Source organism: Anoplolepis gracilipes, chromosome 17 (genome assembly GCF_047496725.1).
Source record: "Anoplolepis gracilipes chromosome 17, ASM4749672v1, whole genome shotgun sequence".
NCBI classification, from domain to species: Eukaryota; Metazoa; Arthropoda; class Insecta; order Hymenoptera; family Formicidae; genus Anoplolepis; species Anoplolepis gracilipes.
This window is the reverse complement of record NC_132986.1, coordinates 6,561,070-6,585,700: the sequence shown is the minus strand read 5'-3', so window position 1 is coordinate 6,585,700 and position 24,631 is coordinate 6,561,070. Positions and strand designations below refer to the sequence as shown.

Genomic DNA, 24,631 nt, shown 5'->3' with positions numbered 1-24,631 from the left:
TGAATCATTACTGACATCGGAACATCAACGGATCTTCCAACTGACACTACTGCTATCACGCTACTGTCTCGCATCATCTAACATCGAGCTACCATTAGAGCTAGTATAGGCAAATACTACTGCGATACTGTGATCACTACTACTATTATCAGCTGTGAGTTGGGCTTGAATGTGTAAGGGATCACGACGCATACCACTACTATCACCGGCGCCAACGCCAACGCCGAACGCCAACGTTGTCACGGGATCTTTTCCGGCGTGATGGATCCCCACCATCACGACATACTCTCTCGTATGCCGCATTTTCGAATCGACAAAGCTTATTGGTGAACAAGAGAGAGAGAAAGAAAGAGAGAGAGAGAGAGAGAGACCGTGTCCACGGCGACATCGGGTCGCTAACGTTAGTTAGTAGTAGTATACAGGCGGTAGTAGTTCAGTAGTACTACTAGTGTTGGTGGTGGTAGTGGTGGTAGCGCGACGATATTACTGGCGGCAGTGGTGGTGGCAGTGGCCAAGTTGGTGGTGGTAGTGGAGTGGAGTACGGACCAGTCGGGCCTCCCTCGCACACGTAAGAGCGTGAAACAGAGTCGAGAGTACACGAAGTGAGTCAGTTCGCTGTCGACTACGATAGGAACAGGACGTGTGTCATTTTTTATCGAGTTTATCGTCTAGACAAACCCGCGAGATCAGTTCGCATCAAACGTCAGCCGGTAAACGGAATTCTAGGATTACTAAAGCGACGAACCAACGCTTTGTTACACGTGCCGAGATTTGTGGATCTATACCAGAGAGAAAAAAAGAAAAGTGTATTTGTGCGTGAGGGTGCGTGAATTGAGGAAGGAGTGAACCGGTGAAGTGCCGGTGGCCCATGAGAGGAAAATGAGCGAGCACGTGATGGAAAGTACGTTCGAGCTTTCAGCTTTCATGAAAGGTGAATTTTAAACAGTAGTCCGTGATGCGCTCACGGACCTTAATCGATCGATGACACAAGAACCGAAGCGAAAATGATCGCTTTAAATTGTTGATCACTTTGATTTTGACTCGCTTGACTTAACTTTGTTTTCGTCTCTTTAAAGTTAAAAATAACGTACATTATGAAGAGTGAAAAGTCAATAATTTGCATAAATAACTTGTATTAATTTGCTTATAATAACTCTAAGAGCAAAGCATTATATCTACAGTGCATTGATTAACTCAAAATTATTTGTAGCTTAAGCTTATTAATTATTTTCAATCTTTCCAATTATTTTAAAAAGAATTAGACTTTCGAAAAGAATCAAATCTTTACTCAGATTTTATTGAGCTTGAGATAATTCAAGTTAAGAAAATTTCAATGCAAAAGAAGCTTCTTTTTTATTTATATCGAATATGATAATTATGATAAAATAATCGAAAAACGTCTCCTTGTGCAAAAATGAATCGAAAATGCAAAATGATTGTTTTTTGCATATGAAACCTTATTTTAAGAAAATTGATCTTGAAATTCCGTCGAATTTATAAGTTGTCTCGATTGCCTTATTTGAAAATGTAAAATATTAATAGAAAGATAAACTTGCACAATAATAGAAGTGATAGAAAACAAAACACGTTACCAATGTTTGGAAACATCAGCTTGAATGATATAAACGTTAATCTATAAAGAGATACAGAATTTTAATCAAGCGCGCACACAAATTATTCGACAAATCTTTAAAACATATCGTACGAAAAAAAATTTCACAATCGATTTATTTTTGTACGAAGAATCACTGCGATTATCGAATGCATTCTGTATGACTTGTAATTAATTAAAGAAAAATTAATTTACTATTCTAGTTCAATTATATTTTAGTTACTTTATTTCATATGAATCTGATTGTGAGATGATTATGATTTTTTCATTCATTTTAAATTTGATATCTCCAAAAGCTTTTACTTTTATATTGTCTCGTGTCATCGATCTAAGCTTCTAACTTAGAATGTAAGAGAATTCCAATTTATGATAAGATTATAATCCACACAACTTAAATCCACTAATATCTCCAACACGCTCCAGATTTGTTTTACCTATTTTAAATCGGTATACGTGATTGACATGATTTTCCGTAAAACACGATATACAAAAGTACGCTAAAGTATTAAAATCCTGTCGAATAATATTCCGAATTTTTAATTCGCCGTAAATCAGGCTAGTCATTTAAATGCAGACCGATCAATACACTCTTTTTGATGTATACCGATAATTATCATTATGAGCGGCGCCGATGTGGAATGCGAGATTTATGCGGCTGATGGATCGTGACGAGAAACAAAGGGGGAATCGGTTGGAGGTGACGATCAGAATGGATATGTTCTTATATCAATATAAAGATTAGACAAACAAATACGTAAATAAACAGCTACATGACACCGGGAGAGTACAAACATACAAAAAGCTGACTTCATTATTGTTTTATTTGCTAAGTTTAGTTTAAATAGAATGCCCTTTATATATATATATATAGAGAGAGAGAGAGAGAGAGAGAGAGAGAGAGAGAGAGTCCACAGTATAATACTAATCATTCAAAGCAATCTTTTATCTTAAAACATATCTTATTCACAATCGGGACTAGACTATCGTTGCTTACACGTAAATGCCAGATGATAGTCTGGGCATTTTTGCTAGACACTGAGGTGTATACAAGAAGAAAAGAGGAAGAGAGAGAAGAGAAAAGCGAGAAAGGGAGAGAGAAAGAGACATATAGCAGTGGAGGTGGCAGTAGTCGTGGCGGCTGTGGCTGCGACGGCGCCAGCGTGGGTCGTCACACATATACATGTACAACCATAGAGAAACACGCCCGAAGTACAGGCGACCCCCTTTGACCGAGCTTGAAATCGGTGCTGGGCATCTACGCGTAAACAACAATGCCTGTGGAACAGTAGAATCAACGCGGCGCGCCGATTTAACTTAACGTCAGAGCGAGAGAGATTGAAATCTAGCAATCTATTTAGTGTGTCAATCCTACGATAAGGTCACATAAAAGCAAAATAACATTATATTTTATCTTTTGAATTTATTAATGAAATGGTCGCAGATAATTATACATCCATTATCAAGGTTAATGATATAATTTATCTGCGATAATAGATATTAAACTTTCTCTTCTTTCTCTTTATTATAAATATCTTGGGAAATGATAAGGCAAAAATAGATGAAATATCAAACATCCGATTAGTAATAATCAGAAGAAAGATCCGGTTAGAAATAAAAAAAGATTTTATCTAACCATGAAAAAATATATCTTTTTAATCAAATTTGGAGGGATTATTGATGGAGTGTACCAAAATAGTTGAAGCACGGTTAATTTAAGAATTTAATTACTTATATTTTTTGTTATTTTACTAATTTTTTAATTTAATGATAATATTGCTCACGTTATGAAAATATCATATCAAATTTATTGTCAATATTAGTAAAGCTTTACGATGAATTAGATATCTTTTATCGTTTGCGATACAATAATATTATTATATCGAATTTATAAATATTATATTTTATTTAAAAATTATAAATTTTTAATGGAGAGTTGAATATAAGTGCATTGGTATTAGTTTTTGCTTCACTATTCATTATAGCGGATAAATCTCTATTATATAAAAGAGAGATATTCAATCGCGCCTACATTCCCTTCTTTAAACTAAAAATCGGTCAAGAAATCATGTCGATAAACTGTTCATCAATCTTAATTAATCGTAAACATTTGTTGACGCATGATACCTTTAACCGCTTAATATCATGTGAGATGTATTAGAATCCAATATTATTTATCAACGTTATATATTTTGATCGCAATGATATTGCGTGTGTATTTTATGGAAAGTGCATGGATCGCAGAAAAAATAAAAGTCTAGATGAATTACGTGTAACATTTAAAATTGTTATTTATATAAACTTTACCGTCATCAACGAGATGTAGAATTAATTGTAAGATAATTGTAAAATGCTGTATGTGAGTATTATATGAATACTATGAGCATAATATCGCGATGTTATAAGAATACAATTAATAGTCAGTAACTTTTTATTCTCACGTATAAGATTGAATGTGTGTGCACGTATATGGGCGTGTGTGATCAATTTAATTATTTAATAAATAATAAACATTGACAAATTTTTTTTATTTAATTTTTATAAATTTAATTATTTAAATTAATTTTTTATTAATTTATTACTTGTGATCTCTCTCTAATACATTTAATAAAATGAACAAAAAGTTATTACATTATTAGTGGCTCATATTAACAATAATAATGATGACCATTTACAACCAATACTCATCATTTGTTATAGATAGCTCGGTAAATATAATATTTTTATTGATTTCAAAACTGTAATTAATCTTATCGTCGAAAAGCACAACTTTGTTCTATCATAATTTATCTGATACGTGAAAACGTATAATAACAAAAGTATAACAGACACGACGAGCGTTTTAATTAGATCGTACCTGTCCTTTCCGCGATAAATATATAATCGAGATAGTGCCTATCGGCTACTGCGTTACACCTAAGTCTACGCATTCATTTACATATCTCATCTCCTTGCCCGACCACTTTTACTCTCAAATCAGCCGCTTGCACAGCGAGTCAGTATCTCAACTGTAGCAAATCGCGACAAAGAGATGACTTCTCCAGTTTTAGAATATAAATCACGAACACGTTCTACTCTTCTTTGGCTATAGCTATGTGTATTGTTGAATAAGTATATTTTTATGCATATGCACGTCAGCCGGTGTTTTACGACATTGTCGCAATCCACATTTTTCTTTCACGTAGTGTCTGCAAACCACGCCTTTACAAAATATGTTTATACATCCGATAATATATTATTAATTAGAACATTTTATCTACTACTATATCTAGATATATAATATATAATTGGAATGACATCAGGTATACAAACAAAACAAATAAACATTGTCATAAAAAATCCATGACATATGTATGTACATCTCATGAAAATTTCATCTTCAGATTTTATAAGACATTTTAATGCAAAATCTTTTGTTGACAAAGTTAAATATTATCTTTTTTTTATGGCTTTTGTCATTTTAATATTAAACATCCTTTAAATATTAAAAAAAAAACGTTAAGTTGCAGTTCCGTTAAAATAAGATTTACAAGATAATCAAAATTAAAAATAAGATAATTGAAATTAAAAAAGTAAGATTTTATTTTCCCGTCAAAGCTTATAATTAGTTAGCAAAAATACAACTTACTTTCAGTACTTATATAATTCAAGAATGTTACATCTCTGTTATATCTGGACTGCTATTTAAAAAATTATTCTATAAAATGAAAAAAAGAGAAAACAAGGAGTGAAAAAGTTCATAAACATTGCATACCAGTATGACTACAATTAAATAGCATTGCATGATTATCTCCATAAATTGATGAGTATCGTTTTAATACTGTCCCTCTTTCCTTTATAAGCGCCTCTGATACAAATTTTGTCTGGAATTTATTGCGCCAGTTTTGACCTCGCCATCGAGAGTGTAATCGATATAATATTGAGTCCGGTTACGAATACAAAAAAATGTTATAAGACGAAAGACTCTCCTCTCGTCATCGCTATTTTACTGAATTATATTCTATACTGTTTTGTCTGTATGATAATTTCAATAGTTATTTTTCGTGAAAGAGTCTTGCTTTCTGACCTTCGTTATTTCTACAACAGTGTCTCATTCACCTGCTTAAACAAACCTTTAATTCTTCCAAAATTTCCAATAAATAAAGTCTCAATAGAACATATTTTAAATATATATTTTGTAATTCATTACAAATAAAAAATAGCTTTTTGTTGAATTTTTTGGAATGAAAATTTGCCTTAGTAATGTCTAAATCCAAAAATTTCAACAATTTGGAGACACCTAGCGTATATGTAATCGACAATGCACGATGAGAGACGCATTGCAATGCATGCGACAGCAAGCCACTTGTTCTCGATCATCGAACGCACAGTTGACGTGATTAAAATAAACGCGCGGTCCGATTTCCTGAGAGAACTCATCCGCACTCGGAATAATCGTCACCGGGAAAAATATTCATCGCGAGTGAAGAAAATAATAATGCCAGCAGAGAACGTTATAATTTAAAAAATAAATGCTTTTATAAATAAAAGCACATGAGCTTTTTTGTACAAAGCTTATGAGAACGCGAATTGTCGAAACTTGCACAATATCGCGGCACATCTGTCCACTCGCTCGAATATATGTATATATCATTCGCGATTTTATGTTGATTTAAGCGCATATGGGTAAATATACGAATAATATTCCCGCAAGAGCCCGCGGCACGTGGGCCGCTTACACGTGTTTATTACGCGGATTGATACGCGTCGCAGCACACACATAAAATGAGAAAGACAAATATTGGATAGTTAAATACATCACAAACCTAAAAGCTGTACAGAATTTTTTCCCCCAAAAAACGAAATATACATGCATATAACAGCAACCACTAGTGATTCACAAAAAAAATATAGCGGCAGTGTTTTGAGATAATAATATATATTTTTTTTAGTTAGAAATGTTTATAAAAAATTGAGTTAATTAAAATTAAATTTTATTTTTGGAAATACATATTTATTTTAATTAAATTTGTAAAAATTTATTAGCGATCTGTCTTTTTATAATCTGTCTTTACAGACATAAATGTATATGTATATAATAAATTTTTACTAAAGTTTAATTTAAAATCGTGCTTTAATTATTATGTGATATTTAACGTTAAAAATTAAATATCGTTTATTAAGCAAACATGAATTTCAAATAGTTTAAAAAATTATGAATTTAGAAATGTGTGCATTTTGTGGATATATTAATTCTTAATGTGTGAAGAAAATGAATATACAATAAAAATAAAAATTTGAAGCGTGATAAATATTTAATACAAATCAGAGACATGATAAGCTTGATAAAACTTGGAAGCTATTTTGAATATCATAAGAAACATGTAAGACTGACACAGAATGACATCAGAAAAGTTCATTCAGATTAAATAATTTAAAAAATATAATTCGGCTTGCAAAACGATTCGTCAAAATTCTTCTGTTCTTATTAAGAAAATATTAATTAAATTTAATAAAACTCAAAAATTAAATATCTTGTAGAGATGGGTCTTCCTCTTATCACAAATTTTACAATTGCTTCATTATCAAAACATTAAGAGTTAAAATATGTACGTGTTCGAGAATACGATATTTTAAAGATTTGATATCGGTGCTGCGAGTTAAACATATAGACAAAGGTCAAAACACAAGGTCAATGAGGGAGAAAAAGAAAGAGAAAAAAATAATTCTTTTATCGTACGCCGCCGATCGATATCGTCATGCTATTTAGTTTGCGTGCACTCGTCCATTGACGCTTTAAGAGAAGCATTTGCATGATAAATATTATACAAAAAATGTACAGCTGTCTTAATCATTCATGTAAATAATGTACTATCAAAGCAAATTTTATAACTCAAACTAATTATAAGAATTACAAATTAAGAAATACATACGTACATATATATATAAATTTATTATAAATATATAAATATATTAAGAATGATCTTTAAATTACATTAAAATTGAAGAGACATACATTTAATTCTTAATTTTATAAAAAAATAACTAATTTAATTTATATTTTTTATAAAAAAAAGATAAAAATAAAATTTAATGCGGAATAAATAAAATTGGAGAATTTTTTTTGTAGATAATCTGCTTCTTGTTTATAATTCCATATATAATTTGAAATTTGCTTCAGTGACACGTGATCTATGCAAACAAGTTTATCCGTCTGCATAAATCTTTAAAAAAAAGAGGAAAAGGAAAGAGGAAAGATGAAACACGAGCAGGAAAATAATTTTACAGCTAGATCATGCGCAAAAGGATGTTACAAGCAAATAAATTACGCATTCAGCACGTACTTAGGCATTGTGTTTACGCAAAGCCGCCCAACACTGATCGGCCAGACTCCGATAGAGCAAACGGCCATGTGCGACGCGCAACATGAAGAAACAGTGCCAGAAGGAGTAGAAACAGAACGAGAGAGACAGACACACACGAGTATTGTCGCAATCGGATCTATTCGGCCGTGCAAATGATCAACTTGGCATACCGAGTCACGCTCGCTCTCACGAGCATCTGGCTAGCGCCATTGCCTCCTCTCTTCTCTTTTGCTCTCTTTTGGACAATCTCCCTTGATTCTCTGTGAGACGATGCCGAGTACACGCATTCGAGTGTGCTTTCTCTTATCATTTAAGAAAAAAGATTTGGATATCATGAAAAACTAAATAGGAAAATTTTGCGCGCAGTTATTTCATGATTATTTTGCTTCAGCGGTAAATTTATAAATTGTATATATTTGATCAAATATGTGTTTAATTTAGGTTGTAATAATTTTTTAATACTGAATATTGATTATGATCGCGATGTTTGATCGATTTAACATCAAAAAGACAGAAGCATTATAACAAGAAAACTTCTTTCGCAAGAACGTTTTGAAGATCGAAATCACGAAAATATTAATGTCGTCTCATTATCTGGATCGAACCGGTCAACTGCAACGACGAATCGAGCGAGTCGATTTATTTATGTCGAACGAAAAGAAACTAGCGGCTGGCTTGCCCCTCGTCGGAAGCGCGATGGTATATTGGCAGCGCGATAAATGCCGCGCGCGCTCTCCAGAGAGGATCGGGACAGGAAACGGCGCATCCACGGCGGCGTCGTGTCGGCGAGATTTATCGGCGAGTCTTGTTTTTTTTTTTTTTTTTTTTTATTTCCTCCTCCCCTTTTCTCCTTCTCTCTTCCGCGCGCGTCCGCCGTTCGCTTCGCGGAAAGCAAAGCTCCGGCGGAAATGCGACGCGCCGCTACACGAGAGTGGAATATAATAGCACGGGATAGCTCTCTCGTCATCGTGGTTGCACAGCCTTTGCATAAGGTTCTCTCCAAGAAAAAGATTACCGAAATTCTCTCTCTTTCTCTCTCTCTCTCTTTTTCCCTTTCTAGCTAGCTTATTTTCAACGTACTATGCTTAGGAAAAAAATATTTCTAAGAGCTAATTATTTATAAAATGACAATTTAATTGACAATTCAATTCTTATACTTGCGTTATAATTTAAAAAATCATTTGTTAAAATTGTTGACATTCTACTTTAAACTCAAGAAACCCAAAAGAAAGGAAACGATGTAAATCATGTGAAAATATCGACAATTTGATTCATTATATTTGATTTTTGACGATATTGAATGAAATTTATAAGGAAAAAAGTTTTTTCATTGATTAAATCGCGATTCGTACCGTCGCTAGTATTTAATAAATATGTGTTATTTATTTTCTCAACAATATATACATATAATACATTTATTCTGATATTTAAATAAAATATTACTTACATGTATTGTATTACATTATTTTCCGTTTCATGTAAACAAGCTAAACATGTTCAATATATCTTTAAGTATTAATTTCTTATCGTAATATTGTATCTTATTATAATTTACAAAAGGAAGGGGAAGATTACGTCTTATTATAACCGCGATTGCACTGCATCGACGACAGCTTTTTCGCAGTGCGAATGCAATGAATAGCGTGAAGCGAAACTCAGCAAGTCGCCTCTCGGCCCTCACAAGGAGAAGCAGAAGGGAATAATCAGACGGTTAATTCGGCCGGCGCGGCGTACTTTTCGCGCCTACGCTCGCCGCGGTCTTAAATCAACGCGCTCGGGCCCTCGCATAATTCTCCCAATAATATACGGTAAAGGCGCCTACGAGCGCGTGACTGCGAAACACGTTGACACGCGTTGAAACGGTAATTACGAGAACGACGAAGACTGCTCGTTAGGCAATCGTTAAGTACGCGGTATATCGAGAGTCATTAAAGCATTCGCGTATCGGCCGTGGCGATCTAAGTCATCGCGTACCGATCGTACCAGCACGAACACTCGTATTACGTCGCTATTATGGCGCGTAACAGGTGATTATTAGCGGCCCACGGCGTCGTCGCGCTCGGCGCCGGATGCAATTGGCGTCGCGTAATTACGCGAACCAGTCGACACCGGTCAACGCTGGTACTTTATAATTCTGCAAAAGGCCGGCCCCGACGATGACAGACAGGCGTCCATTGATGCGGGACAGCGACAATGACGGAAACCACCCGGCGAATGATCTACGAGTAAGAGTAACCTCATTTTCCTTATTTAGCTCGATTCATTCTTCGAACAACTTGTCGATAAGAAAAAAAAAACTAGTGTCTCAATTCAATCGGGATATTTTCAGGTGATCATTAGTCCTGCTCATTAGCGACACGAAATAATACATTAATGAAATATATACAATATCTAAGATATTAAAATATAACAATCAATATAATAATCAATATAATATTTCTCGAATGATTTGAGAGTAAAATTTCAAAATTGACGTGCACAAAAATAATAATGATAATTTGTTTTCTTGTATTTTTATTTAAACAAAGATAAACTAAATGTCAGTATCAATATTGTTGTCTTGCTCATCGATATTATGAAATGTGCATAGTGAACATCTCAGATACGATCGATCATCCTATGTTCACATGCTCTTCTTTCTGTTTTCCTCGAATCTTTCGTAATCCAGGCCATAGATCACGCGCTCGAATCTCGCTTATCAAATTCTTCGATTCTTCTTACACACTACTGCGCAAAAGAAGAGATATTGCTTCCTAAACGATATTATGCGAATCATTATCATCGTATCTTCGAAAGTCCATCGCTTGGCTGATCAAATTTTGGCCGCATACGCGAGAACTGCTTGCGTATTCTATATTTAGCTACTTCGGTTCTATACAAAGTTCTCCAAAGCTGTTGGAAGTTTTCCGACATATCCCACGTGTTCTCATCTCTTTGCCCCTTCAATCTTCTCACATAGGAAAGATAAGTGCCCTCAATAATTTTCTTCTTTTAATCAAGAAGAGAGCGAAAATAGTTCTTGTTGCATTTAGTTTTTATTACATTTTTGTTTTGTTTGCGTAAATATAAAATGGAGACTATTTTTCGAATTTATTTTTATTCAATAAAATATAAGTTTAAAATAAACTATAACTGTGCCACAGTTTTTTTTACATGTATTGAATTTATTGATTTATTGATGACAAATATATGTAAATTCGTTAAATATTTGTTAAATAATTATTTTCATAATATATATATATATATAAATTACTGAGATCATGTAATTTCTTAAAACATTTTCATAAAGTTAATTAATATTATCCTTCGTAAAAAAATGATAAGAAATAATTTAGATGGCACAATATTGCGTTCGTATATAATGAAAGATAAACACAACTGTACAGAAGACGCAACATCAAATAAAAATCGTTTTTCCTTGATGAATGCTTCCACGAAGAAACAGCATGTGAAAACCGCGACATCCGCCGCGACGGAAGGATGGCGGAAGGTCGACGTGCAAGCCGTTACGTTCCCTCGCGAGAGTTTGCACAGATGTGGCCGGCGTGTTTGAACAAATGTGAACGAGACGACGAAGATACATGCCGCGAGATTCGCAAGTCAGTCGCAAAATATGGCGCGTGCACGACTTCACGTGGGTGCGTTGAAAAGAAAAGTTGTGACGTCGGCAGACAGATTTCTATCTTTTTTTTTTTTTTTAGATCGGAATGTGATTCTCAGAACAGTTTAGTCTTTCGCGTTTATCAAAATGCTTTAATTGTGCTATTTTCGGAGGGTGTAATTCAAATTTCGCAAGAATGCTACGCGTGTCTTTTATTTTCATTCAGTTACTTTGTTCCGAATGTTTTAATATTTTAAGAACAAGTGATGCACATCCTGATGCAAACCGTATCAATTGCGACGAACGAGCGATCTCTCTCATCGACTTCGTTTTTGCGCTCCGTCGTATTTATGAATCGGCCGATGATCGAGCATGTGTCTCGGCGGCGCCTGCTGATGACCCCTAATGACCTAACCTTTCCCCGATACCGTCGCGATAATATCCTTTCAACGCATGCGTGAATTTTTACGCGTATACACGCGTGTATACACGCGTGATAAGAAAATTATGACGCGATCTAACTATAAACTCTTCTACGTAGAAATGCGTAAATTTAGCAACGGTATCGACTATCTTTAATTGATGGCGATACAACGTAACGTCTTTAACTTCAAAAGCGTTTATATTGTTTTCTTTTACAATACATAATAGATATTATTGAAAATAATTACAAAAAAAAAATTTCGATAATGAATTACACAGATCAATATTTGATTAATGTCAAAAAATGGATTGCATCTGAATATCGGTACGAGTAAGAGCTGTGGCATTAAAAGGCAAAGATTCTGTTTTTTCATTTGTTAAACAATATTAACGATCGTCGCCGACAGCAGCGGCAGATGGTCGCTATCGAGAGTCGAGAGTGCGGCCTTGTTATCGGTGCGATAACGCTTCTAAACTAACACGCGACGAGCACAGACGATGCCAGGTGGCTGGGAACGTTATCTTACTTGTTCGCGAACTGTTTCATTTCACTTGTGCACACGCTTTCTCTAGCATAATTCAAAATTTGTTTAAACTTCGTTTATTTTGCGATAGAAAGAAGCGACGAGAAGCTGTTTCATGCGTGAAACGATAGTGCGCAGTAATATTTAACGGATGTTGTTTCAATTAATTCCAACTTTAATTCGGTATCATATCACGAAAAATCACATTAATCAGGCGTGAATTCAAATGGTGTATAGAACCTATATTTGGCTCCGATCAGCCAGCACTTATCGTGCTCGAAGGAATTTCGAGTCTTTCCGGAGGAAAGTCCTTTTCAACTGGACGGCTTCCAACGGCTTACATGGAATCTGCAAAAAGTTTTCAGGAAAGCGTCGCGTCGAGGTCAGTGCGATCGCTAACCAGAAAGGAAAGACGATCCGATCTGTCGCGATCGCGATGACTCTTCTCTCGGAAAGGCAATAAAAGGAGAACAACGAACAGACGAGATTGGCGCCAGCGCCATGTGGCGGCCGTGCTTTGGTTGCCGTTTTGCTTCTTGAGAGGACATAAGAAAAAGAAGAAACAGAGAGAGAGAGAGAGAGAGAGAGAGAGAGAGAGAGAGAGAAGGGAGAAGTACGTTTATTAATACTGCAGGATTAAAATCCAGTATGCGCTGGATTTGACTCTTCGATCTTCAATTATACTTTAAGAAATTTACTAGCATTTTTAAGAGTTTTCTCCTTCTCCGTTTTAAACAAATATTATTTTTTCTGTGTTTTATATTTTATATATTACAAATTATTCTGACAAATTATTTCGAGTTTGCAATAAAATAATCAAAAGTAACTACATGCTCGTCGATATCGATTTCGAATAAATATAACGCCGTATATCTTTTAAAAACTGATTTTGATTTAGTAATCTCACTCGGGAGAGAAGGCCAATAGTGAGACAGAGAATGAGAATGCGAGAAAAAGGTTAGAGCGAGAAGCGAGGCTAATGTAAGAGGCTAAGAGGTGGAAGAGTCGGCGCCGGCGATCCGCGATCGAGAAATTCGATGCATCTGCAGCACGCGTAAGTCGCACTTGTCATCACGTCAGCGATCGAAGACTCAAATGAATTATTATATGATCGATCGATAATTATCGAATAAAACTGTACGATTACTTGCTTGCTTTCATTAGCAACAGTACGCGAATTCACCGAACAATTTACGTAATAGCGAAGAAAATATTTAAAGAATATTTAAGATCGCAAGTCGTGCAGCTCGTGAAATTTTGTATGGAATTTAATGTTTCGGGAGAAATGTGAGAAAGGTCGCGAAATCGCGATCTTTGCTCTAACGCCGGATAAAATTACGCATCGTCGTGTTTGCACGCGCATTTGTTACACAAATATGAAGCGTTACGCCAGCTTGTTTGATAATTGACGAAATAGTATACAATTTTGCGATTCTTAATTCTCGTATGTCATTTCGCGAAATATGTATCGCTCTAATCTTTTCAAAATCGCTTAGAATTTATATTAAAAATATATAATTTTATTATTATTTAAGTTTAAAAGTTATCATTTATCATTTTATCGTATTATAATTTTAAATAAAAGTTTCGTCAAAACAATAATATTAAAATTGTATGTACGATAAAAAAAATCATAGAAATATACAGGTGTCGTTCTAACTTTCGTAGCGCGTCAGATGGTTAAAAGGGGCGAAAGGGAGCAATAAGTCGCACGATGACAAGCGTCTTCGTCGACGATACTAAAATCAGCGAAATTAGTCTCCGCCTTGGAATCCGAGTCGACTCGACTCGGAGAAGCAGAGAGCAGAGAGGAGCAAGACGCAGGGCACGTATATTATAATCTTTCTCTCTCTCGGTCGGTCCCTGTGTGCGCGCCAGATGGTACCAGCTGGATGACGCATCAAAGCAGAAAATCTCCCGCGTGTCCGAAGCGCGGTTCCGCCCACGGAATCGCGAGGGAAACACGTGCGTCGCCACGCCGTCCGTCACGTTACACGAATGTAATCTTGGAATGCGAGAATTCGATAAAATTTCATATAACGCGCTTACGTTTCTGAAATAGATTTTTTTACTTATACACGTCGTCTGCATACACACCAACGCCGCATTGAATTTCAATAACAAATTCCTGGAGAAGCTTATCTTACATCAATTATATCTCTAGTGATTAATTAATCAATACAGATATAATTATATAATTTCCTAATATTTTATATGTATTTTTTGTATAATAAATATAAATTTGATACTAATTGGAATTTTTTCAAATATCTTCATATTATTATGTTATATCTTTGTCTTTTGAAAGTACCCATCACGCGTAACAATTTTATGGAGGTAGAATAAAAAAATTATTGGATGTAAAAAGAATTTAAAAGTTTAAATTGCATACGGATTAAATTAATATTATTTATAATTTAATCTTTTTTATTTATAAAATAAAAAATAATCTTTTTATCTGTAACCTGTAATTTAATCTTCTTATATTATTTATAGCGTTTACATTAAATAGCTATAATTAACGCGCATCTTTTATTTTGCTTATAGCCGGTGTGATGGCGGATTCTGAGAGAGATAGTAGTTCCTGCCTCGATGCCGACGAGGATAGCAGATCGGACCTACACTCGCCTACCGCATCTGAAGACAGCGTCGAGGTACAAGTAACGCCGATCTCTTTGCGAAACAAGCGAAAGCTAGCAGAGCCGCGCAAAATCCAGGAACCAGCTGTCATCGCGGCGCCGTTGAAGAAGAGACGTTTTGATCCGATCTCTGAGGAAACCACTGTGGACCAGGAGGAGAACAGATCGCTAAGTACGCCGAGCCCTTTCAGACCATGGGTCCCTGTTTCCTGCAAAACCGAATCCAAGACAACTGCATCCTCAATAACGTCGACGACAATGACTACGATGATGTCCAGCACAACGACGCCAACAACATCGATGACATCATCGACGAAACCATCATCTAGCGAGAAAGAAGGAGAGAAGAGACAGATGGAACAAGACGAAACAATGCAGAGGCTACATGAATCGTTCAGAAGACTACAACACCCTGCCAGTCATAACAAATCAATTGTTTCTCCTCGACGAGAACTTCGTCAAAGGTTATTTGAGCCAGAAGCACCGACAACATCTACATCGAGCATCATCTCCGTACCACACCCTAGACTACAGGAAGAGCCTTTGTCTTTGGTAGTGAGAAATGAGACACCTCGAGTACCATCGCATCCTGCCGTTAGCGGTACGTACGAAAAGACACCGTCGTACATGATGGAACATCTATTAGCAACGTCCACTCGTAATCACCAGAATCATCAGAATCATAGAAACCATCAGAATCATCAAGCGGCCTCAACGCCGTCGAAACATCATCAGGGAGCCTCCCAGCAGAGAAACTATAAAAACATGACGAGAGAGAGACGAATAGAAGCGAATGCTCGAGAGAGAACCAGGGTGCACACTATCAGCGCAGCTTTTGACACTTTGAGACGCGCCATACCCGCCTACTCGCACAATCAGAAACTGTCAAAGTTATCGGTGTTAAGGATTGCCTGCAGCTACATTATGACGCTCAGCAAAATCCTTCAAGAAAATAACAGCGAGGTTATGAATTCAGCAGACTTGGATGGTTGTATAGAATTAGTCTCCAGGACCATCCAAACGGAAGGCAAACTCAGGAAGCGAAAAGATGACTGAACGAATCCTGTTTTGAATATGAACAACATGAGAACAACAGAGAATTTACAAACAATAGTCTGTTATGAATACCGAAATAGGGAAGATTTTGCTCCACATACGCTTGTCAAACGCTTCGTCTTCTATTCTCGATGCCATTCGATTTGCAGGGGGAGGGAAGGGCGATCTAGACTTATTGTTAGTCTAAAAATAAATCGTTAGCTTAAGTGAGAGAGACCATCGATTTTTTAAAAGTACGCTACGAGATTGTCTAACTTAATTAGTTTGTAGAGTATCGATCAGAAATGCGTTGAGATTGCGAATTATGGGCGTCATGAAGGTTTTTTTTTTTCTTAAAAAGAAGACACGAAAGTGTGTATGTTTAATAAAATGATAAGTTTTGTTTGCATATAAAGCTCTAAGGAGTAATTACTCGTTATTGTATAGAATTTGTGTAATATATTCTTCGAAATCGCGATAAGCGAACTTTAGATTTTAATGAATACTCCCGACACAGAGATTTTCTGGCGCTCATGATTACGAGGCGGGCCATCTACCTACGTACCGATAGCAGCTGTGCAACCAGACAATAAATCTTTAGAAATATCCTCATACTTAGACAGCGCTTGGTTTATGGCAAACACTGCTGCAATCGTGCACCGCATTATGAAAATTATGACGAAGGGAGAGAACAATTTTCCCAATCAATTTTTATGATAAATAAAAATTTCTTATAAGAATTTTCTATATATATATATATATATATATATATATATATATATATATATGTGTATATATTCAATTCTTATGAGAAATTATATTATTTTTTACAAAATAGAATTTTCTAAATTTTCATATTTTGGCGATGATATTCGTAGAAAGCATTTATAATGCATGATCTATTACTTTGACGCCTTAAATATTCTTCGGGACATGACTTGAAAAGAATTAATTGCGGAGCACGCAAACACACCTTAACTCGATCGAACAAATTTGCGTGTTGCTTAAAATTAACGATTTACAAACTGCGATTCATTGAGATGCATATTTATCAAGGACAATGGGATCGGTCGATCGTTTGCAATCTGTTGTATCAGCTTAAAAAATCTAGATCTAAAACATGTGCGAGAATGAAAAAAGACGAAACAAAGATGAAGACAATAATAATGACCTTAGCGGTATAGTTGAAGCGGTCAACGTTACACGTACATTACATAACATGACGAATAAAAATAATCCACCGACATCAAAATTATAAACGATATTGTCTTCCTGTAAAAATATAATAGTCCGATAAAACACGGTACTAAAGAAAGTATCGTGATTATAACGGGGTTCGATCTATTATGTGTCTCTCACATTTTCGGAAAGATTTTCGACTTGCGAAGTCTACCGTTAAATCTGTAATTAAAAACAATATAATGTTTGTAAACAGTAATAATCTGTTTTTTTTTAAAGATACCTAATTCTAATATTAATATTTAATATTAAAAAATTAGTAATTTTAATATTAAATATTAATGTTGAAGATATCTAGAGAATACGCGCGGTGTTGTATAATATTAACTCCGAATACATATAGATTCTACCTTGGTCAATAAACATATTGCATTAAATTGTTAACAAAAAAGAAATTAACAGATTCGTTCACAAGTATTACGATCGTCGTTGTTGCGAGAGGAAGATGTTACCTGATCCTAAAGAAGCTAAATATAAAAGTGATCGGAGAAGAGTCAGCATACGTTCATATAGTTTTTTCGCGCGTTAGCTGCGTATCGAACTCTTGTAAATAGTAGAAGTAACGATGTTATGATTAACGATTTATGCCGAAGCGAGATATAGTAATCGAACATGTGTTATGCGACGCAAGAAGAAAGCGCATTTGGCCTTACGCGGCGATTCGATGCGATATTCGATATGTACCTTTTTACGTTGTAAGGCAACTTCAAGCAAAGTTCAAATGAAAGTGAAATTCAACAACGAAAATTCCGTCTTTTTGTATGCAATTTCCTGTCTCTTTTATTTCCTGACAATCCTTCTCGTAGTTAATATATCTCGTAATCATTTCGTTAAAAAAAATTAATATTTTATCTCTATTTATAAATTCTATTCAGATAAAGAATAGAAAAATTTAGAAAAGGTTTTAATTTGTACTATCTGATTGCGAGTTGTCTGATTGATATCGTGACCTTCGTTGAATTTTAATTGAACGAGAACTGAAGATCGTTTATTGCTAAATATGCAATGCGAGAATATGGGTCACAGTCGTATCGCGTGTCTCATGAAAACGCAACATTGAGCAAAAATATGAATTCAAGCTCGGCTGACATTGCTCAGTCGAGTGTAAGTATGTAACCAGTCGCAGCCAGATTTCGCGAGTTTACCTAAGCGCTCGATGAAATCGCTGTTATCGCGACGACGAAGTAAAAGTAGATTCAATAGAGCATTTCGTAAAAATATACGTACACAACATACGCAACATGTATTCAGGTATAACGACACCGAACGCATCGTTGGCGCGAAAATGTTTCCGGACGAGTGCTCATCTGGCCGACAGATAAAGATATCGACCAACAATTGTGTTACACGCCTGTCATATATACACAAATGCTCGTTCGTGTCATAAACTTGCAGTCGATTAATTACAGTATATTTTTGATATTGCAGTGTTTTTAATATTTATCAATCTCAAATATTCTTGACTCTTACCCTGTACTGGTGAATTATTTTTATCCGTGATTTTTCTAACAGCGTCAATTTCTCAAAAATAAGTAGTCATAAAACAACATATTTAAGCAAATTATTTTAGTTCTTAATTAGAAGAATCACAGGAAGTATATAAATTTTTTCAGATTTTTTAAAACTATTTTACATATTAATGAACTTATCGAAAATATGCTAAACCACCTGTACAATTAGAAAGTGTCAAAAACAATAGTACGGAGTAAGGATTAATTTTCTAAAAAAATTTGCTACTATGTTTCTTTAACAGAATTCTTGAAAAATTAAAATTATTATGATAAAATTTCGAAATACAAACATCGAAGATTTTTAAATTATATATATTAGACATAGATTTTGTAATTATTGTAATTGAACGTTAAAATATGAGAAAATATTTTCTTTATATTACATGGCTTTTATATTTTATAATTCTCTAATCTGTTAATTTTATTTAATAGTTCCTCTTTATATAATCCGCGATATCACTGTGATCGGATTATTAGCGACGAATCAATGCGTAGCACGTTCAAGCTATATCCGGTTCAGCAGCTGCTTAGTATGAGGGTAAATTGCTTAAGAAAATAATAATTTTCCTTGCCGTCTCTTATGATTCGCGCCTCCTTCTTCCATTATCCCGAGATATAGCAGGTGGCGATGACGTTCTCGCGTTTGGCTGGCTACCTGCTCGAAAACGGGCGCGCGGTTTTATTCGCCGTGCCAGCATCACATACCAACTTTCATACGTGTATTCGAGTCTTGTAATCGCTATGAATGCACGTGTAACACGGCCGTTAGGGGAATAACTCGGAGAAAAGTTAAAGTGAAGGCTGCACGAAGAAGAACAAGAAGAAATCCGCGTAAGACAAGTGCAATGAAATATGCGTACAATGATATATAGTGATTGTAATAATAAGTAAACAGGAATGTAAACATTTATAAACAATTATATTATTCGACTAGAACTGGAAATTCATGGATATGAAACTTTTTGAAATAGTAAAAGTATTCAAAATTATTAATTATATGTATATATATATATATATATATATCAAGTTAATACTTGCAAGTATTTGCACATTCCATCCTTCATTTACTCTTTGATAGTTAATGAATCGAAGGTTTAATACTTTCAAATTTCTCTCGTGAAACTTTGTAAACTCACGTTTTATTCCAGTATCTTGAGTTTGTTATATCGCGCAGTTATACGCGCGAGCTATTACACGGCAGCTTGATTCTCCAAATTTAGGAGAGGTAATTTAGGAGAAGTGAGAGCTGCGTGAGAAACTGTACCGCATGCTTTTCCGTGAGCAGGTGTATTGCTACGAATGTGACGAACGATTCTGACAGACTTCATAATCCGATCGATACGGATCGTAAAAACGTAAGGCATAATACCGCACAAAATCGATTACGTATGTGAAGTGACATTTTTTTTTAAAGAAGGATCAACGATAAGAATAAAAAAATTTGAAGAAGCAATTCTTACATACATATTTATGTGCACATAGTAATAATAACTTCGGTTAGTTAATCATGAATTAAAAATACGTTCTATTTTAGAATAAAATAAATAAATATATACAAACTGTACTATAAATCATATTAAGTAATAATTCTGTGCCTATGGTACAAACAACAGAGAAAAACTGATTTAAGCGTTAATCGATTTTAATGCCGTCGGAACCACGGAAGATATTATTTACGACTATCATTTGGCTTCCATTTGCAATTAGAGTACCTCTATGCGCGATTCATGGATGGCAGTTTCGTTCGCCTGCAGATGAAGCGAAAGAATGCCGACCGGGCAGCGAGCAGGTGCTCGGAACATAACATCGCGATATACGAGCTCTCTCTCTCCTCACTTCTTTTTCAGTTTTCTCCTCATGCTCCTCATCCTTACGTTCTTCTCTCGAACATATCATTCTAAAGTATATCTGCTTAGCGTATATCTTCAACTCTAATCACGACGAAAGGAAAGTGGAAGCACATCCAAATAATTGCAATATAAATATTGCATTTCAACGTTAGTATAAAAAATTCTAAATCATTCTTTTAATAGACTCAAGAAATGCTAACAATTTTTTACTATATGATGCGTGATTATATTAAATTAATTTTAGGAAAATGAAACTGTTCGAATTTAAATCTAGTCTGTGTTTGTATTTCTTTTCTTTCCACTTATTGTTAGATACCTCGCTGTAAAAAAAATATGCAAAGAATTTATAAATAATTACCCCGGAATAAGAAAAAAATAAATGAAAACCATACACGAGAAGATAAATATCACAAGATGTGGAATTTTGCGGAAGTGCAGCAACAATGGGAATGCAACTGCGAGTTGCGTGCGTGCACGCATTGCGAGACTGATTATGCGTTTGCAGCGCAAGGACACGCGAGCCGGCCAGTCCCGCGATCCGGCCTCACGCCTCTTATTTTCGTGCGGACCCGAGAAGCGAACCGACCGTGGGTACGCACCTGCTAAGAGGTAGGCGCAGGTGCATTTACCCGCCTTCATAAGCATTACTTAATTTTCGACGGTTACATAGCGCGAGTATAGTAATTGGCTCGGTGCGTATCCAACTCCAAAAAAAGATAAAAGAACGCCCGCCTTGAGCGATCATGCTCGCTTCCATGTCATAGGCTCATATTCCATTTGCTTCCCTGACTCTTCCATCTTTCATCATATTTTATTTAATTTGAAAAGACGTTTAATATCGAAAATCGTAAAAAAAATTTAATATCCAATTAAACTCTGTATCAGATCATACGAAGAAAAGAATAAAAAGAAACCCATTTTGAATGATCATGCTCTTCTTAAACAATTCATTGCTGTCTGTTTTTACAAAAAGAGAGAGAGAGAGAATTAGAGAGTTAGAGAATTAAATTAATTAATTATTGTTTTAGCAAGTAAAATAATTTATATTTAATTATGAAATAATAAAACTAAAGAACAGTTTGTATTGTGAATATAGTTTGATTCAAAGTAGCCTCCGCGAATTTTAATGTTAGTTCGATGTACTCGTGGCAAATCAGCCAAATCAATTTCACGAGCATTTCGTTACGGAGATTGCCCCATTTAGTTCCGAAACGGAACGCATTGCGGAGTTCGAGTACTTGTTTATCATGCGCACTAGCATACTCAGTCGCACGTATTTTAACCTTATTTTGCTCCAAATACAATAACATTTGTTGTTTACACAAGAATTTTTTAATCGTAAAATTATGTAAGAGAACACGAATGAATTTGAATGATAAGAATCGGGTGTCTTGAAACAAGTCTAATAATATAATACTTCATAAATTTTCAATCTAATTCTAAATTCTAAAGAATTTTTATAATTAATAATGCACATTTATTTTATATTATATCATAATGATATAAGTGTACTTTTATTTTATGAGCAATGTACTTTTAAATTTTAGGTTTTGTAGAATTTTTATAATTATTCTATTAAATTTTTATATATTTTAATTGTACATCTTTCGAGATAAAATCTACAAGTTTCTCTATTATTACCCATTGCGTACGCAAACAGTATTTTAATTTTTAACAGTATTTTTCGCAAGATTTGACTTAAGAAGTAACTTAGAAATGTTGTTTTAGACAGCGAATTGACCGACGCGTATCGTCCATCGCGTAGAGAGAAATCGCAAGGAGAAGCGCCAAGGGAATCGAGAGAGCAGAGGGACTTAGGTGCAACGGCGGCCATAAAGCAAGATTAATGAGGCGAAGTGCGTTCTGGTAGGAAGCTGTCAGGGTCCTGGCGCCAGCTGACCAGACGACTCGCACAGCAGTATCGACCATATATACACCCGTTACACCCACACGTGTCCGCGAATTCCAAATTCTCCTCTCTTGCCCTTTCTGTCTCCTTGTTGTCGCGACAAAATCATTCTCATCGAGAAGACGAGAATATTTCATTGTCAACGTAATCTAACAATTAATCTAATAATTAATAATATAACATATTGAGAAGAAAAATAAAAAAAGCATGATGAAAGAATACAGAAAACGTATAATAACAATGCAAGTAATTAATGATGTATTTATGATAGGCATTTAAATCAAAATAAAAGATTTAAATTAATTTAATAAAGATTTTATAGCGTATAATTTTATATTTCTTTTATGAAATTTGTGAAAAATGTTAATAGTAAAATATTATTTTTACCTATCGAACTATCATATTTATCATTTATCATAAACTGAAAATTATCTACAATTATTTTGTAATTAATTACAATAGATGATTATTATCAATTGATAATAATATAATCTCTCCCAAGAAATAATAGATATATTATTATTAGTTAAACCAATAATTAAAATTAATTTCTCGTCTCTTGTAAAATAAGAAAATTCTTTAATATGTTATCGTTACGCTATCGACTCTGTACTACTCAAGAATTTTCTCAGGGAAGGGATTGATTGATCTCTTTATCGGCGACGATCATGACATTCAAGAACGCGGGCTCACCACGCAGGTTGCGGGCAAAGAAAATACGGCGGTTGTGGCTGCGTGTGCATGTGTGATACTGTTCGACACGGTCTTCCGCATCTTCTTCCCAGGCTGCCATCGAAATAACTATCTCTCGATGGTCCGCATCGAGAGAGGAGTTCGGGACACCTGTCTCGGACGGTTATCCCATGTTAAGTACATAACCAGTTTCGCAATGCAAGCTCGAAACCCAGACTAAAATCACTCGTGCACACATGTAACATACATTACCTACGCATTGTGCATAGTAATATACATATACACGCGCAAGAGAATTGTATAGAATCGTTCGCTAATACGCACACACGTACGCAAGGGCAACCGAATTAGGCGAACGACGATGAATACGAGAAATCAAATCGTGATAACACACAGGGTGTCCTGAAATTATATCATTTTCTAGTAACTTATCAATGGTCGGACTATCAATTGTAAAAGTAATTTTTAAATATAATAATTTAGAATCAATTTCTCATTTTATATATTTAATTATCAAGATATTTAATTAAAAACTGAAATATTATTTAAAGAAATATTTCAAATAAAATTTTGCCTATCTCATACGTAATGAAACACAATAAAAATTAAATATATCACGAAAAATATATATACTGATATTTTAATAAATATTTTATCCTTACAAAAAAAAATTATTTTTACATTTACATAAAATACCTAGCAATTTTCACAAATTACTGCACTTTCTCCCAGCTGCGAACTCCTTAATCAATTTGGCGTCGATTTCTCCTTAGCGAAAGTTTAATTGAACGTCATCTTTTTTCGCGCTTTTTTTATTTTCAGCCTTAAACGGCAATTAAACGGTACTTCTCAGCGTTTAAACTTCCGTTAAATTAAAGCCCATGAGAAATTACGTGAAATGACTTTATCGTTTATTTGCAACTTTGAAGCTTAAAATCGTGAAAACTTCCGGAAAATTAAATAAGTACTTATGAATTAAAGAAACTGTGAATATTTCGATAACTTTTATAGAAGTCATAGAAATAGCGATTTTGAATTACTGGAAAAATTCTTAGATGATTGATTTAATGTTATTGAATTGCAAAAATTTATACGTTTATTCCTGCTGTAAGGAGTATTTGCAAGAACAGGATCATGCAGATATAAAATAAGAAAAAAGAAAAATAACAAAAGATGATTTTAAAAAAATCAGAAAGAGAGTAAAACGGAATCGACAACGATCGATGAGAAAGAGCGTAATAATAATAGAGAAAG

General features: G+C 34.6%; 1 protein-coding gene across 3 annotated transcripts; it reads left to right on the top strand.

Moving 5' to 3' along the window:
• Positions 1–427: 427 nt before the first annotated feature.
• Net (atonal bHLH transcription factor 8-like protein net) lies at positions 428–18,161 on the top strand. 3 transcript variants are annotated; one of them, XM_072909190.1, is made up of 2 exons: positions 428–901; positions 15,049–18,161. In XM_072909190.1, the coding sequence occupies exons 1-2, from the start codon at positions 880–882 to the stop codon at positions 16,194–16,196; spliced, it is 1,170 nt and encodes a 389-aa protein (XP_072765291.1). In that variant the 5' UTR covers positions 428–879; the 3' UTR covers positions 16,197–18,161. The 3 variants fall into 3 exon arrangements, with proteins under 3 accessions (XP_072765291.1, XP_072765290.1, XP_072765292.1); XM_072909189.1 differs by having other exon boundaries at positions 430–931; XM_072909191.1 differs by lacking the exon at positions 428–901 and adding an exon at positions 9,421–10,178.
• Positions 18,162–24,631: the final 6,470 nt, after the last annotated feature.

Bases quoted from the DNA above. Each gene is read 5' to 3' on its own strand.
- Net (XM_072909189.1), top strand. From the start codon at position 880: ATGAGCGAGCACGTGATGGAAAGTACGTTCGAGCTTTCAGCTTTCATG. The intron at 932-15,048 runs GTGAATTTTAAA...TTTTGCTTATAG, and splicing joins GCTTTCAGCTTTCATGAAAG to CCGGTGTGATGGCGGATTCT.